General features: G+C 51.5%; 1 protein-coding gene across 2 annotated transcripts in view; it reads left to right on the top strand.

Annotated features, from left to right (window-relative positions):
• Plekha7 (pleckstrin homology domain containing A7) overlaps positions 1-18,184 on the top strand; it is a 191,768-nt gene extending 173,584 nt beyond the window's left edge. The window contains exons 18-27 of one of the 2 annotated variants that reach the window (XM_059268390.1): positions 1,550-1,658; positions 1,803-2,029; positions 4,911-5,099; positions 5,186-5,303; positions 6,329-6,432; positions 7,049-7,249; positions 9,788-9,943; positions 12,767-12,900; positions 13,647-13,786; positions 17,474-18,184. In XM_059268390.1, coding sequence (XP_059124373.1) covers positions 1,550-1,658; positions 1,803-2,029; positions 4,911-5,099; positions 5,186-5,303; positions 6,329-6,432; positions 7,049-7,249; positions 9,788-9,943; positions 12,767-12,900; positions 13,647-13,786; positions 17,474-17,496 — 1,401 coding nt within the window. In that variant the 3' untranslated portion in view covers positions 17,497-18,184. Of the gene's footprint in view, positions 1-1,549; positions 1,659-1,802; positions 2,030-4,910; positions 5,100-5,185; positions 5,304-6,328; positions 6,433-7,048; positions 7,250-9,787; positions 9,944-12,766; positions 12,901-13,646; positions 13,787-15,420; positions 15,553-17,473 lie in introns of those variants that run through there. The other variant, XM_059268399.1, reaches the window with a different exon arrangement.
• The last annotated feature ends 390 nt before the right edge of the window (positions 18,185-18,574 follow it).

Raw genomic sequence — 18,574 nt, forward strand, 5'->3', positions numbered from 1 at the left:
GCCTCACCTTAGTTCCCGCTTCTTTGCTCTCAATGCCTAGCCCTCAGTGTTTGGGAAGAGCTGGTCTGTTAAAAGATCAGAGCCAAGAGGAACCCAGTTCAGTACCCGTACCCACCTGGAGGGCACTTTGGAGGGCCAGGGCGAGTTTCTCCTAGATTCTCTGGACAATAGTAGGAAGTCCAGTCTCTGTCTTGCTTCTGGCAGTCACTCCTTGGCCTGAGGAGAGAGTGTGAATTCAGCCCCTGGAGGCTCCTCTTCTCTCATTTATGCTCATTTGCCTTTCTGGAGGCCAGGCTGGGTGATCCCCATCTCTGTGACCCCTGGCCAATGTGGAAAAGGTGGTTTTAGCTCAAAAGTCAGGCCATTCTAGCTGGCCCGTGTTCTCCTGTTGTGGTAAGCATCAGGCTTCTATCCCACCCTCAAAATTTAAAAAAATGGAAAGTGGCCTGTTTTCCAGCTCGGCTTCAGGTCTGTCTCTTTTTCTTGGGGCTCTGACATCTATTCAGTGTATCTGAATCAGCAAGTGTTCCTGGAGGCTTCTTGTGCATAGGGCAGCATGCTATGCCACTTTGGGAGCTGGGCTTGCTCAATGATGATGGAGTTCATTGTGCTAACCCTAGGAAACCAAGGAACTTCTTTGGGGACACCCCCCCCCCCCCAGGCCTAATGTTCTCCACTCACTCAGATGGTTCTGGGAGACCAGCCCAGGACACTGGAGACTCTTGCCCCTGGTTCAGGGGTGACCTTAGAGCATCCCCAGAATATTCCTTTCTCCTTTATTTCCCCCTACAATTTCCCCCTTCACTGGAGACATTCCGCAGTATGTTGTGTAACAGCTTGAATGTACTAAGTGGCTGCTATTGATAAAATCTTCCCAACATTGTTTCTAGTTGTTGCTGAGGTGTATCTGTTGCCCATGGTTTTTGAGACAGGTCTCACTATATAACCCAGACTGGCCTTGAACTTGAAATGCTAATCTTAACTCTTTTTTTGAGCTAGAGTTTCATCATATAGCCCAGGCTGGCCTACAACTATGTAGACCAGGACTGCCTCTGCCTCCCGAGTGCTGGCAGTAAGGGTGTGCATCGTCACACCAGGCATCCCAACTGTTTTTAAGAGTTCTCTTGAGCAGTGTTAAGTCCATTCACATGTTGTGCAGCCATATTCCAGAATTTTCCACCTTGTGAAACTGAAAATCTGTTGTCTTCCCCTCCCGCCCTGGTCCTGGCTTCCCCTGTTCCTTTCCCTGTGTCTGTGAGATTGACTAGGTGTTGTATACATCATTTGAGTCCTATGCTGTTCAAGGCAGTCTATCTTAAGTGAGGTAAAGCAGGCTAGTTGAGCTGGTGAACACTGCCCCCAGCATTCCTCACTGGTCCTGCTTCACAAGGAGACTTTGAGTAGGCTTGGAGCTTGCCCTGGCAGGTTTTCAAAGGTGTTCACCACCCCTGTGATGAGGGACTCTGACTGAAGAGGTATCACAAATCCTCAGAAGAAAGTTCTAGTGAGGAGCCAAGAAGATCCTGAACCAGCCCCCTGTCTTCCCCAGGAGAAGTCACAGATACAGAAGGACCTGTGGAGAATTGAAGATGTCATGGCAGGCTTGAGTGCGAATAAAGAGAACTACAGAGTCCTGGTGGGGTCTGTCAAAAATCCAGGTAAGAGAGCAACCATCTTCCTGAATGTAGGAACAGGGTGGGGCAGGTGGGATGGCTCTCAGAGAGGCTGGGTCTCCGTGGTAGTGACCTCACCTGTGCCCCGAAACAGGGTCTTGACTCCACCCTGGTGTTGTTTCTGTCCAGAAAGAAAAACGGTGCCTTTGTTCCCTCCCCCGCCTGTGCCTTCACTCTCGCCAACTGAGAGCAAGCTGGCCCTGCAGCCTAGTCCTCCCACCAGCCCTGTGCGGACACCTCTGGAGGTCCGACTCTTTCCACAGCTGCAGACCTATGTGCCATACCGACCTCACCCGCCCCAGCTGAGGAAAGTGATGTCCCCTCTTCAGTCACCAACCAAGGCAAAGCCTCAGGTGGTAAGCTGTGGTAGCTGGGAGCTGAAGGCATGCTGTGTGACTTCCTGCAGAGAGATGAGCAAAAGTCTGTTCACCTCACACGAGGCACAGACAACAGACCAAAGAAATGACTCCACCCAAGTACCTGGTGACCAATGAGTTTATTGGGCTTCCTTAAGCAGGGGTGAGGTGTGACTTAGAGCGACATGAGTGGCGCCCCAGGACCTGCAGAGTGGCAGGTGCACCCCAGCCTGGTAATGACCCACAGAAGCTGCACGGGCAGAATCACTGTGTGTAATCCATCCTGAGATCGATCTCCTTCCCCAACTCCGATGTGAGGTACAGACTAGAGCACTGCCTGCTGGGCAGGAGGCTGCTGATGACTGTGAGGTGCCTGGCAGCCAGGGTTGGGCACAGAGGTGAAGGCACTAGCCTGTCCAAATGTTTCTTGTGTGTGGTTGTTTGCTTGTTTTAGACATTTACATTTGTGTAACAGAAGTATCTATCCTGGGGCTAGAAAAATGGCTCAGCAGTTAAGAGCACCCATACGGCAGCTAATACTAACTGTAACCCCATTCCAGGGGATCCATCCGATGCTCTCTTCTGGCCTCCGTGGGCACCAAGCACTTGTGCACAGACATTCATGCAGACAAAATACCTATACACATAAAATAAAAATAAACATAAAAAAAATTTTAAAGAAGGATCTAGGAGCTGGAGAAAGAGCTCAGTGATTGAGAGCACTTGCTGCCCTTCCAGAGGACTGAAGTTTGTTCCCAGCACCAGCGTCAGGTGATTCACAACCACCTTTAACTCCAGCTCCAGGAGATCCGAACCCTCTGGCTTCCAAGGCCATTTGCACCCATTTACACATGCTCACATGCCGATACATGCACCCACATATAATGGAAGATTTTTATTTAAAATATCCATTTTGAAAATGACATTAAAATGTGTTGGTGAGCTGGGTGGTGGTGGTGGTGCACGCCTTTAATCCCAGTACTTGGGAGGCAGAGGCAGGCAGATTTTTGTGAGTTCGAGGCCAGCCAGGACTACACAGAGAAACCCTGTCTCGAAAAACAAAACAAAAAATGTGTCAGTGAACAATAATCAGGGCACATCCTTGATGTACCACCACTCAGACCAATGAGCAGAGCGTGGCAACCACGGAAGGCCTCCAACCTCGCACCCCCTCCCTTGCCCCTGTGGTCTTGGCTTCCATATAATTCCCTCATCCTTTTCTTCCCTTGACTCCCTGTTTGCATCCCTAAGCACTTGGATTCTGCCAGGATAGAACCACAGCTCTTCTGTGTGTCCCACACTGTGCATTTCGTCCTGTTGCCTACAGGGACCCCACACGGCTACTTGGCTTATTTCTTTAATTTACTGTCATTTAAAAACTAGTAATGGTTCTGGCATGGCGGCACATAACCTTTAATGCTGGCAGAGGCATGTGCTCGAAATACTTAAATAAATAAATAAAAACTAGGATTGGGTAATTTCAAAGAACACAGAAACAAGAGCCACAAAGTAAGTGTCTAAGAAAATGTCCCCTCCCACCCTGTCTCTCGCCACTTCTTCCGTCACAGAGAGTGGGTATTTTGGTTTATCTTTCGGGAGAGCTTTCTAAACAAGACACTGGTGATTCTGATGTCTTGCCAGGGTTGGGAACTGCTGATTCTAGGAAGCCTAGGCCTGACTTAGGCAGGTGGCTTGCCTTTTGCCCAACAGTGAAGTATGTTGCTTGCAAAGACTGCCGATAGGGCTCAGCGGGTAAAGGTGCTCACTGCCAAGCCTGATGTGAGTTACATCCCCCAGGACTCACATGGTAGAAGGAGAGAATCAGTTCCCATATGTTGCCTCTGACCTACATTTGCACACCAAGGCATGTATGTGCCCACACACATGTATACACAGACACACGCATCCAAACACACTAAATAAAATGTGACAAAAAATTTTTTCAAAGAATGCTGGTGACTGTTTGCAAAACCAGCTTGGACTCTTTCCTAAATTCTGTGAAATCCTGAAATATAAGGTCAAACTGGAGAAATGGAGGCAGAGTCAAAGAGGAAGGCGGGAGGTGGTGGCGCACGCCTTTAATCCCAGCACTCGGGAGGCAGAGGCAGGCAGATCTCTGAGTTTGAGGCCAGCCTGGGCTACAGAGTGAATTCCAGGACAGCCAGGGCTACACGGAGCCTATCTCTAAAAACCAAAAGGGAGGGGAAAAAGAGGAAGGAGGCGGTACAGCTGCCATCTGAATGAGTTTTCCTGGCATGAAAACTTCATAGCATGAAGGAGCCACAGCCCCTAAGAACCAGCCAAGCACATTGAGTACCAAGGAGACTGATCTGGTTCTCTGCCTCCCAGGAGTGGGCGGCACTGCAGCCACCTCTCCTCCCTCCTGTCAGAGCTGGGAAGAAGGAGAGACTGTAAGAACGTTCATTTCCAAGAGAAAGAGCAGGAGGGTGCAGACGGGTGAGCAGATTCCCACACAGAGGACCCGGGGCCATGAGCAGACAGAGTCTGCTCAGGCTGAACACGGTGGGGCTGGTAGATGTCTGTTCTCAGGGTGGGTGCTATCATCGTCTCAGAAGAGACAGCCAGGCTCCTACCTCCCCTGTGGTACATGCCAAGGAAACAGGTGTCATTTACCACTGCCAGGAATGTAGATCCAGGACACCAAGTGCTGGAGCTGGGGACACACTGTCCCCGGTAACACTTTGAAACTGGAAGGCATATTGGATCAAAAAGAAGAGTTGGAATGGAGGTGGCCCCTGACAGCTTCCTTGGCTGGGGTGGTTCTGTGCTCTGAAGTGGTCGGCCCTGTGGCAGTCCTGACCCTCCTCCCCACTTCAATTCCATCCCGCTGGACACAGGGTCTGGTTCTTTCTCTGAACAGGAAGACGAGGCACCTCCCAGGCCACCACTTCCTGAACTCTACAGCCCAGAGGACCAGCCTCCAGCTGTGCCACCTCTGCCGAGAGAAGCCACCGTCATACGGCACACATCTGTGCGGGGCCTCAAACGACAGTCGGATGAAAGGAAGAGGGACCGGGAACAGGGCCAGTGTGTGAACGGCGACTCAAAGGTGAGCCGAAAGACTGAGCATGCCCACTGAGTGTGGGAAGGATGGTGTGGCATGAGTGACTTCATAGCCTCAGACTCTGTCCACAGGTGGAGCTCCGGTCCTATGTGAGTGAGCCAGAGCTGGCCAGCCTCAGTGGGGACATGCCTCAGCCCTCCCTGGGCCTCGTGGGCTCTGAGAGCAGATACCAGACACTGCCAGGCAGAGGTAAGGCAAGACCCTCTGTGGAGTTCTTCAGGGTTCCCACACTCCACTACAGCACTCACAGCCTCCACCTGGGCCTCAGATCCTGGTCTGCAAGCTGCGTCTAGCTGTGGACTGCTTAGAGAGAGGACTGGCCTGACTTCCTCCCACCCACAGCCTAATTCCCTCCCTCTTTTCTCTTCAAGTAGTCTGTTTTTCCTCTCTTTTCTGTCTCCAGGAGCAAACGGCGATTGCCCTAAAGTCTGACACTGTTGAAGTGTTTATATGAGCCTTATATTCAACAGTGCTGGTAGGCAGGTGCTGTTATGACTCCCATTTTAGAGATCAAGAAACTGAGTCAGGGGCTAGAGAGACGGCATAGTAGTTAAGAGTGCTGATTACTTTTCCAGAGGACTCCAGTTCAATTCCCAGTATCCACGTGGTGGTTCACCACTCCATAACTCATGCATGTGGCATGCAGATATATATGCAGGCAAAACACCAATAAACATAAAATAAATAAAAAGGAAAGAAACAGGGTAAGAGGAATTAAACAAATGCCAGTTAGCTGATCACAGAGCAAGCCAACAATCCCAGAGCTCTGGCTGCAGATCACTGCGGCCTGCAGGCTGGGGTGCTAGGAACTGCCAGCACTGAGGAGGCCACATCGGATCTGTGTCAGCCTGAGACGGGAGTCCTTTCTTAAGCCCATGGTCTCCTTCCCTCGCTCCTTGCTTATCCCTAGCTGGATTCCCTATGAGGCAGAGGGATGAAGGCTCTGTATCCCTTTCCACCTGCCCCTGCCCAGCACTTCTGCTTGGAAGCAGAGCTTCACACAGCTCTGCAGGGACAAAGACCTCCCCCCCCCCAGGCCAACCTTTCCCTCTTCCTGGGGCCTGCCTTATCTAGGCTCAAGCAGAAAAGAGCAAGACAAGTAGGTTGTTAGTGGAGCCCTGCTGGCCCCTCAAGAGAGAGTGGGGGTGGTTAGGGAGGGCTTGGGGAGTGTCCAGTCACACCACAGAACACCCGGTTCTTCCTTCCTTCCTAAGGGCTCTCGGGCTCCACGTCCAGGCTCCAGCAATCGTCCACCATTGCTCCCTATGTCACACTCCGGAGGGGTCTGAATGCCGAAAACAGCAGTGTGACCTTCTCTGTAAGTGGTCTTGGGATGTGGAGGGACTCACACTCAGTAGGAGGGGCCCAGGGGTGGGCAGTGACCAGTGAGCCTTAGGGAATTTAGGGTCCTGTCACCCCCTGCTCACCAAGAAGGCCATCTCTATTTTCTGATGACTACCAAGCCTGTCAGGGTCGTGAGAAGTCCAAGAAGCCTGTACCCTAGGTATACCCTGGATTGTTGGCTCGGCTGGATAGGCCCAGCTTCAGTGTCTGCCTCTGCCCAGAAAACCCATTAGGGAGAGGGGCACTGGGTACTGAGAGGAAATGATTTTCTGTGGCCAAAATGAGCCCATATAGCATGTTATAAAGAGACTAAGCAGGGAGAGGGCATTGGGGAGTTCACTTGGTAGGAGTCTTGCCTAGTATGTACAAGGTCCTGGGTTTGACCAGTCCCCAGCACGCATAAATCAGGTTTGATTACCAGCATCTATAATCCCAGCACTTGTGAGGTACAGGTGGGAGGATCAGGAGTTTAGATTATCCTCAGCTCCAGAGTGAATTTAAGGCCAGCCTGGGCTACCTGAGACCCTGTGCTAAAAGCAGGAAGCAGCCGTGCTTCTAGCCCCATCCACTCTGTCTCGCCTCCTCCTCAGAGACCCAAGAGTGCCTTGGAGCGCCTGTATTCAGGGGACCACCAGCGGGGCAAGATGAGTGCGGAGGAACAGCTGGAGCGGATGAAGCGACACCAGAAGGCCCTGGTTCGGGAGCGCAAGAGGAATCTGAGCCAAGGAGAGAGAACGGGCCTGCTCTCAGCCCGATATCTCAGCCAGCCACTGCCTGGAGATCTTGGCTCAGTATGTTAGATGGGGCTGGGGCAGAGGCCAGAGTTTCCCCCAAGTCCCCCAAGCGTACACATGTCACCTCCCAGGGTGACCTACATGGTTGAGAGAACATCCTGAGGGGCTGTTTGTCCACATCCCCAGCTGCACGTGTGAGCTGGCCAGAGGATGACCCGGAAACAGAGTAATAGGGAGGATCTAGCAGCAGAAGCTGCCCCCATTCTCCAAGCAAAGTGGGAGGGGCCTCTCTGCTGAATTAAGGACTTGAGAATGTAGGGTTGATGGAGGAGAAGATGATGGTGAGGAAAGAGATGATGTACAAGTCAGCCACATAGCCTCCCAAACCCCCAAGGAGGAGGCAGGGGAGGCAACTGAATAAGAAAGGGTTGGTACCCCCAACCCTGAGGTGCTGGTGGTCTCCCACAGCCTGCGGTGCTGAGGCCTCAGGTACTCAGGAGGGCTGGGGAAATCGGTGCTGCCCCCTGCTGGCTGGTGCTGCACCTGCCCACGGTTGCCTTAGGCCCATTGTGGGGACATTCCATTGGGCTTTTGGGTTTGGAGCCCCTAGTTCCCCAGCCCTCTAGCCTGACTGCTCTCCCTAATTCATTGCACAAGCTCTTTCGCTTCTAGTATCGCCGCGCCGCTCATTGCCTCTAATCCTGCCTGATTGTCTTTACAGACGCGCTCGTTGGCACTGGGCCTTCTCTAACCGGCCAGTGCTGTCTCTGACCAGGCTTGTCTTAGCAGCTGTCTCCCGAGCCTAGCAGGCATCCCTAGGGGTGGCTTACCTTCCCACTGCCCGCTTTGTGTAGGCAACTGACTGATAATGCATTCATCTCAAAAGCTGCTCTGCGAGGGCCATAATCATTAGCAGAGGTCTGGGCAATGGGAATTTTTATCAGATTCCATGCCTTACGCTGGACAGTAGACATCAACATTAGAGAGTGCACATGTAACTTCTACAAAGTCTGAGGCCATTTGGTTTTAATTCCTCCGATCCCATCACACAGTTCCTTATGGAAAAGCTTTTGCAATTCAGATTTAGTAACTTGAATGGATAGCAAAATAAACTGTATTCAGAGGGCCTCTCTGCAGCTGTTTGCCACCAAAGGACTGGAATAATGTCTTTAAAAGCTATTAATCCACTAACTTTTAAACTTTATAAGTGTCATATGGGGTAACCCTGACTTTCTATAACATGCTGTCTGAAATGCAGAGAGTATCTCAGAACCATAACTCCAATACCTTGTAATTTTTCTTTGGAAAAAAAAAAAGGCTTGTGTAAGTCTCATCAACGCCAATAAACATATTGCTTCCTATGACGGATTGGCGTGGTTCTTCCCCCAGGACACTTTGCAGAGTGTGGTGAATTTTTGCTGTTTGTGGAAACAATCAGGCTGGGTTTAAATGAGGACTTGTCTCTATTTGAGCACTTGTGAGCGTGTAAGAAAATGTGTGTTTTCTTTGTGAACCATTCAATTTACCCCTGAACTTTAATTGCCCAATTTTTCCCAACTCTAATTGGAAAACCATCAGCAAACACAATTCTATTGGTTTGACGTGAACTTGAGCTTGTGCATGAACGCGTGGAGCGTGCTGATGTGGCGACAGGCTTACGGTTGGGGTGTGAAGCATCTATGGCTGCTAGGGCATTGTGAAGTGAATGGAGTGAGACAGAGGCTATGACTCGATGCCCAAGTGTGCTTTCATCCTCATAAGAACAGCGTTGTTCTCTTAAGGTCAGAGGCCTGGCACGAACCGGAAGCCATCTTGGAGCTGGGCAGACGTACTTGGGTAGATTTTTTTCCCCTCCTACGAAGAGACCGTTAATACAAAGTTGCCACTGTGAAATAGCCTTGGAGCAATTGCATCTGATCCCACGTTTAGTTTCGGTTTTAGTTTGTTTTCTAGTTTAAGGAAAATGTCTTATCTCAAATGGTTACCATTTTCCACAGCTGTTTGCTCCACTGGCCACCAGCCAACTCCTTGAAACCGATTGGAACTCTTGGGCTGTTGGGGTGCAGGTTCCCCGACCTTGAATCATCCCCAGGAGCTTGAAGGCTGTGAAGGACTTATTTTTTTCCCCATTGTTTGTTCTCTTGGAGTGTATGGCTTCTAAACCAGAAGGCCTTGGGAAGGGGAATTTGGATGGAGCAGGTCATCCTGGGGTCACCCTTTTATACCTGGGGACGTTTTAGATACCTTTGGACCACTGTGAGCATAAAGTCATGGGTCTTCCACCAGTACCCTAAGGATGCACATTTGAATACTCTGAGGTCTTAGATCAGAACACAGCCAGCAGTGTGGAAGAGGCCGCAGGACAGAGCAGAGGCCTTGTTTTCAGTCTCTCTCTCTCTCTCTCTCTCTCTCTCTCTCTCTCTCTCTCTCTCTCTCTCTCTCTCTCACACACACACACACACACACACACTCACAAAGCTCCAACACTTGCTTAATGTCTCAAAGGTCCATCTTCTCATGGACACCAACCCTCAGGGCCCTGTGTGGCTCGTTGATGGGTCGGGGAGTTAGGTTAACTCTCTCCTCTGTTGCCAGTGGAAGCGAGAACAAGATTTTGACCTGCAGCTGCTGGAGCGGGCTGCTCAGGGGGACAGAAAAGACAGAGAAGACGGCTGGCTGAAAGTGCAAGCCACACCCGTCATGGAGTTGGACCTAGAGCCGCAAGACTATGACTTGGACATCAACAGAGAGGTGAGGATGGGGCTTCTTTCATGCTTCCCAGAAGCCGTGGACTTAAGGTTCTTGGGCTGACTGCAGTCTCACCCAGTAAGGTTCAGCACCACTGCAGACCAAGAAGGTGCATATGTGAGTAGTGGCTTGAGACCATAAAGTCGTCAGGGTTTCTATCAATGTTTAAGCCCATTTCTGTAACTGGGAGCAAACTGTGCCCCTCTTCCCTTAATGTTGATGTGGGGAGGATTAAGTGACTCAGGATGTTCCCAAGAGGTTTAGAAACTGTTCCCTGGATCATTAGTGGTGGCCTTTGCAAATGGCCTGTTAAGCAGACTGTAGTTATCATACGTGGTGTGAAATACAGGACAGGTCTGAAAAATCACAGAAGACATTTCCAGCCAGGACTGGAGCCAATTTTGGTTTGAATTCTTCTGGTGCCCTCTGGTGGCTCACTTGCCCCATGACAGGGCAGGCCCAGGAAAAGAACTGAGAGAGAGAAAGGAAAGGGGGCAAGTGCCTGAGTGCCAGTCAGTCTCTAGACATCCCTGTTCAAGCACCTTTGGTCTGTGGGCAGTGTCTGCAGCTGCTCTGGTCCTTTGCATCCCTAGCTCTGAGGTGGCGCACAGTAGACGTGCTGTAAATGTTTGCAGATGGAAGACTGCTGCATGAATTGTCACTGTCCCCAAACCTTTATGCAGGGACTTGGCCTACTGCGTTTTCCCCAGGTGTAGGATGAGTTTGGGTGGGACTCTAAGTCTTCCACAGGTCTATTTGACATGAGACAGAGCCTCAAATGCCCTCCTCAGGAGGGGTTGCCACTCTTGTAGGGTGTGTGTGTGTGTGTGTGTGTGTGTGTGTGTTAAAACTTAGATCTCACACATGCCAAGCACACAGAACTACATAACTAGCCCTCCTGTTTGGAAGAGACAGGGCAGATCCATTTGCAAGCTGGTTGTCCAGTGGTTAGGGTTTCATGAGGGTGAGGGGCTCTGAGGACAAAGAACAATGTAGGTAAGTCGAGGCTTGACTTACTGCATTCTTGACGCTTGCTCCAGCAGCCAACAAGGCCTTTTCTCTGACAGCAGTCTGAGCTTTCTCCTTCACAAAGAACCTCCGTGTGCTCCCTTGGCAATGAGAGGATGCACTCTGCTGTCCTAAAACTGTCCAGGGAAAATGTCCTTCTTTATCACCAACCCAAATCCTGCTGCAGTGTGATCCACTTCCTTCCTCTAGATCTGTCCTGGTTGGAGATAAGTGCTATTTCTTACCACCTTCCAACAATGCGAGGGGCCACATGGGTTTAGTTCTGTGGCTGAGACTGAAATCAATCCAGGCAAGAACAAAGGAAACTACTTTGAGGCAAATTCGATTACATTTTTTAAAAGCAGGGGCTTAAATGGTCCTGAAAGTGTGATCAGAGATTTTCAGAGCTTTAGATTGCTGGTTTAAAACAGGGACTCTGACTGGTTGGTGCTGGCAAGATAACCTTTTTTTGTTTAATTTTTTTAATTTAAAATTTAGTGCATGTGTTTGCACACCTGTGCTTGTACACCGTCTACCCTTGAGTGTAGAGGACAGAGAATAACCTATAAAGTTGGTTCTTTGCCACCATGGGGGTCCCCGAGATCAAACTTGGGTCATCAGGCTTGGCAGCAAGCACCCTTACCTGCTGAGCCATCTCTCTGGCACAAATGAAGCATCTCTGTAGGAAAGGGTGCTATGTGAGCTGAGTCTGTAGTTAGTATGAGGGGAGGGCTCTTGTCACCTGGGGACTAGAGAATCACGTCTGTCCTTGTCTGTCCTTGGGTGATGCCCCTGTTAGGGATGAGGTTCCACTAGAGGAAAGGACGAGAGAACTTTTAGTAAAGGTGACAGAGATCTACCTTGCAGAGCAGCGTAGGGCTAGGGGCAGGAGGTAGAGAACTAAAGAGAGGGTCACCAGTCTTCCTCCGCTGAGGCTTTTATTGAGATGTATGTAAAATCTGCTCTGCCCAGAAGTGTGAAAGCCGCCTTGGTTATTAACCCTTTGCATGCTGTTATTGTTGGCTTCAACTGTTCCATCGTCTAGTCTGATCTGTATGCCCCCAGACTCAGAAGTGTGTTTCACTATGATTATGTCCTCAGTTTACTCGTCAGCTTTGGGTGGTTTCTAAGCTGCCAGGCTGTGGTTCGTCTTGTTTTGTTTGTTTATTTGGTTGGTTGGTTGGTTGGGTTTTGTTGTTTTCTGTCTTGAGACAGGATCTTTCTAGGTAGCCCTGGCTGGCCTGGAACTCACTATGTAGACTAGAGATCCACTTGTCTCAGCCTCCCAAGTGCTGGAATTAAATACATATGCTACATCCCAGGCCTGAAGCACTTTTGTGGGACAGAGAGGACTCTCCCTCCCTCCGTCCACTGATCCATCATTCATCCATTATGGAGGATTTTCTGAAGGGCTACTCATTGCCAGGTTCCTCAATTACATAGGGCAGAAGAAAGGCCCTTAGGTGTGAAGGACACTGGAGCTCCCACTGAGTGGGTGTGGCCGGAGAGTCAGGTCACTGGGGCCGTGAGTGTAGCACCAAGGAGTATGTGCTTCCTGTGACATCCTCTCTGTGTTGCTTGCCTTGCTGTTGCTCTTGGCCTCTAGAAAGCTGTCTAGTGTAACTGGGAGAGCACGTGCTCTATGAGACCCAGGTCCAGTTGTTGGCTCCCCACTGCCTCATTTGATGATCTTAGTGAGTTTCTTCACCTCTGTGGGCTCTGGTTGGTTCCTCACAGGGTGGGAAGGGTAGAAAAAACAGATCTCAAATCAAAGCATCTGAGCTTACGCTACATCCTACCTCCCAATCCTCTCCCTAGCTGTCTAAACCAGAGAAGGTCTCCATCCCCGAGCGGTATGTGGACCTGGATCCCGAGGAGCCACCCAGCCTTGAAGAGCTGCAGGCACGGTACCGAAAGGCTGAGAAGATACGAAATATCCTCGCCCGGTCAAGGTCAGCCCTTGCTTGCTCAAGTCTTGAAGTCTCACAAACCCTATCTCAGCCATAGGAGACCCAGGTCAGCCTGAATGGTCAATATTTTGCTAGGCTTCATTTCAAATGAATGCCTGGGTTAGGCAGTTACTCAGGTGAGAAAGCTTGCCCCAGTCAGCTAAAAGGCTCTGGAGAACTTGTAAAGGGTCCTCAGTGATTGGCAAGTGTGGGCCCCCAAGCCAGATGTTAGTGAAGAAGACTCAGTTGAAGTCACCGCCAATGATGATCCTCTTAACATTTGTGCTCATACTCCATTATAGATCCATGGATGGGCCCAGGCCGATCAGGAGGTGCTAGACTAGACTTTAGACCTGTGTTCCTCACACAGACCCCATAGATGGGGCTCAGTTTTGTCCCGAAGGCTCTAGGGGCTTTGCTTACTTCCTGAACACTGAGCTTGGACCCAAGGAAGTGGAATTCCTGGCCTGTGAGCTTCTCTTTCAGAGTTACATTACCCATTTTATGTCCGGATTTATCAGGAGTCTCCAGTTGGAGCCCTTAACTTGAGGTCTACAGGAGGAATGGAGCTTTGTTCACTGTAGGTCTGGGGAAAAGGAGACATTCTTGTCTTGGAAGAAAACAGACAGTGCACATCTGATGCCCCCAACGTGTTGCAACTCCCCCTCCCCACAGCCGGGGAGACACTCCACATGTGAGGCTGAAGGCCAGGGTGGTGAGACTCACGGCCTTCTCTCTGGTCCCCACAGCATGTGCAACCTGCAGCCCACAGGCCAGGACCGCAACAGCCTGGCAGACCTGGACTCGCAGCTGCAGGAGCAGGAGCGCATCATCAACATTTCCTATGCTCTGGCCTCAGAGGCCTCTCAGCGCAGCAAGCAGGTAGCAGGTAAGGCCGCGGGTGCCAAGCTCCAGGGCCCAGTTCCCGCCTGCCGCTCCCAGTATGACTTGTCCTCGAGCCAGGAAGTTAGCAGGCAGGAGGAGAGCTGCCACTCAGCTCCACATTTGCCAGCGCTGAGCAAGGGGACAGGGCTCAGGTTTCTTTCCTTAGGAAGAGGGGGGCAGAAGTGATGCTGTAGCAGCAACTTCTCGGGGGGGGGGGGGCAGAGCGCAGGGGCTCCTGATCTGTGCCTGGAAACCCTCCCTGGGCCCTCAGGCCAAAGCCACTCACCTTGTCAGTGACCCTGTGGCAGAAAGTAGCAATGGAGAATCCAGGCTGTGCCAGCCTGGCCTAAAGACTGTCACTGGTGTGGAAGCAGCCCATGGCTGTGCTGTGTATGAAGGCTGCTTTAAGCACATGCCTGTAATCCCAGCAGTCAGGAAGCTGAGACAGGAGAATTGCTGCATCCATGCTATAGGCTAGGCTAGCCTGGACTACAGAGTGAGACCTGGTCACAAAGAAAACAATAAAGGAGACTCTCTGTCGGAAAAAGGACTCTGGGCTCCTTCCTCTGCCCACATCTCCCTCCCTGTGGCAGCCTCACACTCCACGCTGTGTAGTCTGTGCCCTGATGAGAGGCTCTTGTGTATGTATGTGGTGCCCCTGGCCAGGTGTCCTTCAGGGATGGACGGGCAGAGGACCCACAGTGGTGCCATTCTCTCTGCTGGTCCTCTAATCCAGTTGACCAAGGATGAGGCCTGCAGGCCATGTGGCTGCTGGCCCTGGGGAGTCTGGTGTGGGGAGCAGCTTTGACATCACTTCAGGAGGCCCTGTGAGTGACAAATGACTAGGACAGATGCCAGACCTGTTCTGTCCCGTACCCTGATCCTCCAGAGTTCCTAGAAATCCAGCCTTGTGTGTTGGTTTACATCCATAATCCCAACTAGGGAGGTACAGGCAGGAGGACCAGGGTTTCAAAGTCATTTTGAGTATACAGCAAGTTCAAGCCCAGCATGGCCTACACTGAGGCCCTGTTGCAAAACAAAACCAGACTAAACCAGTCTCTGGAATGTCTGCTGTCCTTGCTCTGTTTGAGACATGTAGAGGGGCTGAAAGTGGTCTGTGTTGCCCTGTGGCTGGGACTCAGGCAGCCCCTCTTCCTGGTGACCCCAGAGCTCACCTCAGCAGCCTCCGATCCCCTCCCTGGGAGGCTGCCCCCGCTCTCCAGGCACCCTCCTCACAGCTGTGCTTGCTCTCTCTCTCTGCCTCCACCACATCTTAGGTGGTGATGGGGCTTGAACCCAGGGCCTCTGGTATGCTAGGCCCATCCACCAGTCACTGAGCTATATTCCCAGCTTGCTCTCACTCTGATTAATCCCCTTAGCTTCCTCCCACACAGCTGATGACCCCTGACCTGATGCCCTCTGTCCTACTTCCCAGTCTGTACCTTTCTTCCCTCGGGCTCTCTCCCCTGAATCAGAAACTACAGGCAAGCTAGGCCCTGTGGGTCTGCCCCCTGGCATCACAGGCCATCAGCTGGGGGTAGGGGGCCAGGCCACACAGTCCTGGCAGGCAGGGCATATGGTGGTGTGGGTGGACAGATGGCTCTAACCCACCGCTTGACTCCTGTGTGCTCTGTCCAGTGCAGCAGCTGGCCCTCCTCCCACCTAACGCCCCCCTGTCCTCCAGGACGGTGCCACCTTACCCCCCCTTAAGCAACGGACTGCACTACACCTTTGTCTAACACCTTCCAAGTAAGAGCCCCTGCCTGGCTGTCCTGCTGCTGTGCGCCCCATAGTCTGAGCATGCCCCCGCTGCCTTCCCGCTGCTGCCGCTGCTGCTGCTGAGCTGACTGCAATGCCACCTGCTGTTGCTCCCTTCCATCGGCACTGCGGCCGCTGGGGGACCTGCCTAGATGGTAGGCAGTTGGAGGTGATTCATTTTTTAGGAACTCTGACCTCAGGCCTCACCAGAGGCTGACATCAAAGGTGCTATTGTGTTGAAATACCTCGGAGGAGTTTCCAACCCTTGACTTTACAAATGATGTCTCCAATTATAGAGTTCATGCTGCAGAACTGTGCAGTTGAGGTAAAAGAAAAAATACTGCAAAAAAAACTTTCAATGTTTTAAGTAAGTTTAGGATTTTGTGTTGGGCTGCATCCACAGCCGTCCTGGCTCACATATAGTCTATGGGCCATGGATTGGACATGTCTTCTAGGTTCCTAGCTGCACCTGCCCATTTCTCTTTCCCAAGGCAGCTTGATGTCCCAAAGACCAGCATAGGCCACACTGCCAGTCTCCAGGGAAAAGAGGAGTCAGATCTCACCCTTTCGAGACCTTTCCAAAGGGATTAAGGAACTGTTAAGTTACAGAAGACAAGCTGAGACCCCAGGGGTCTCCACACAGCAAGGCCTGAGACTGTTCTCAGTCCCTGAAAGCCTTAGGGAAGACCCAGAGTAAGTCCAGGTCCACAGTCCATCACGATGCTTGGTATGACTCCACGGAGTGAGTGGCTGACCCGGACAGGCAGGGGGTAAAGGACGGAGCCCCCCAGGAGCCAGCAGACCCAGCACCTGACCAGCTGTGAGTGAACTCATGGCCTGCATCAGCTGCCCCCGTCTGTATCCTCACCTGGACCCCAGAGGTCACACTAGAGGTCCCTAGCCGTCTCTCGCTGTCACTTTGCAGACTTCACTTCTCTTTCCTTAACCGGGTTGTGGTTAACCTTGTTGAGAGACTACTGCATGCTAGACATTGTGCTGAGTATCTCCTTGTCCCTAAGGAGTTGAAGTGTGTGTCAGGATGCAAAGCCTTTTAGTGTGAACCCACAACTTTCATTCTCCATGACTGCGGGCTAATGGGTTCATCCGGGCCACCCTCAGAAGCTCCAGGGGTCTGCAGAAGAGGGTGAAGGAGACATGACTTTACATTGGGCCTTCCAACTTTGGACTGCCCCTGCTTCAGAACCAACAGGCCCCAGCCAGTCTGGGAGCAGGAGGAGGTCAGCTGACTTGGGCATAGCCTGGCCCTCAGGAGGGGTAGAGCAGAGGGCTGGAGCTGCAGAACTCCATGGAAAGCTCCAGCCATGTCCTTTATAAAGTCCTACAGGACTTGCCAGGACCACAGTTACATGTTTTCTTCTTAGAAATCTGAGCAGGCAGAGGTGCCAGGGATAGGCTCCATTTATCGTAGTTTTTCAAGCCCTGGTGGCCTTGTGCCCGGACTTAGATGTTCTCTCCAGAGCTCAGCCTTGCCTCTTCCTCTCACAGCACCAGAGGCAGGTTAGAACCACTCTGTTCTTAGGTTAGAAATATGAAAGAAGAATAAAAATAAATAAACAAACAAACAAAGAAATCAAGCAAGCAAGCAAGGTTAGATGCTGGGCTATCTAATCTTCCAGAGAATGAAGGGCAGAGCCATTAACTAGCGCAGTGGATTGCCCAGGTCTTGGCCTACTGCAGAGGACAAGTTCATGAACTAGCATGAATGCAGTATGCTTCTTAGAGGTGGAAAGAAAATCAAACCCAGTATGCTGGGTCCCAGAAGCCAAGGTCCCATGACAGCGGCCGCTTTGCCCATGCCCCCTGCTCTCCTACTCTGTCTGCCAGCCTATCATGCCTATGCACAAACATGCCCACTCTGAGGACAGGACCAAAGGTTTGCCAGCCTCTCACTGTCTCCTGTGCTTTTTGCCAGCCCAGGCCTCAGCAGACCCATGACCCAGTGTGCAGAGGAGAAGCCTGGAGCCGGGGACCCAGCTCAACCAGCATCTTCTGAAACAATGTCTTCTCTGTCCCAATGGAAATCCTTCCAGCTGAACGGGGGCTCTGGCTGGAGGAGAGAGCAGCCCACCCAGCCTGGTGGGCGCAGCATGGAGCAAGGGCTCCATCCTAACCCCTGCCCATCTGTTTCAGTCCAGATTCCTTTTTACAGATGACAGAAGCACTTTTGATACACAGTGTGAAACATACTGTATTTTAGAATCAGAATATATTTTGTAATGCTCACCTCAAGGGCCAAGTGGCTGGAAAGGTGAGCCTGCAGGGTTTTGTAGCCACACACAGGGATTCAGGTACTACGGGGTGGTATAGTGGCTGGGGAGAAGAGCAGGACAGGCCGGGGCCATTCCCACCGCCCGCGAACCCAGAGAGTGGCTTCCAGTGGGTTCCAGCATGAGGCTTGTTACCATGCTCCCCAGGAAACGGGAGGCAATTGACTGCAGAAATCAGCATCCCGCGCCGATGCTCAGCCCTGGAAACTCCACCTGGATGGCCCACAGAGCCTGTCTGTGCCTTGGTTCTGACTGAGGAGCAACTATGTGTGTTCAAGAGCGGTGGCTTCTTCAGCCTGTCGGTGAAACTGTAAAGTTCCCTCAGCAAAAAACAGTTCTTCTCAGAAAAAAAAAAACAAAAAAACCCCACAAAAGCCGCTGTGAAGATGGGAAATGTGCTGTAGCAATAAATTCCCCATTGGGTGGTATCTACATACAAAGGCCTAACCTAATCCATCCCTCCAGCCAGGCAGGGCTGAAGAACCCTGCTGCCCGTCTGCGGGGAGACCTAGGACAGCTTCCCTAGGACTGGTGAGGAGGCCAGGCAGGGCCAGGACACAGGCCTGTGACCTGATGCAGCCCAGCTGAGGAGGTGGCCATGCCAGACACAGTGTCCCTGGCCCCTTATTTAACTTGTCTCATGGTAGTCTACATACAGGAAGCAATGATTAGAAGGAAAACACAAACAAAAACACCTTCGTTGGTGGAGCCACATTTTAAATGGAAATTTGTCTTTAACTATGCTT

The sequence above is a fragment of the Peromyscus eremicus genome, chromosome 1 (genome assembly GCF_949786415.1).
Source record: "Peromyscus eremicus chromosome 1, PerEre_H2_v1, whole genome shotgun sequence".
NCBI lineage: Eukaryota > Metazoa > Chordata > Mammalia > Rodentia > Cricetidae > Peromyscus > Peromyscus eremicus.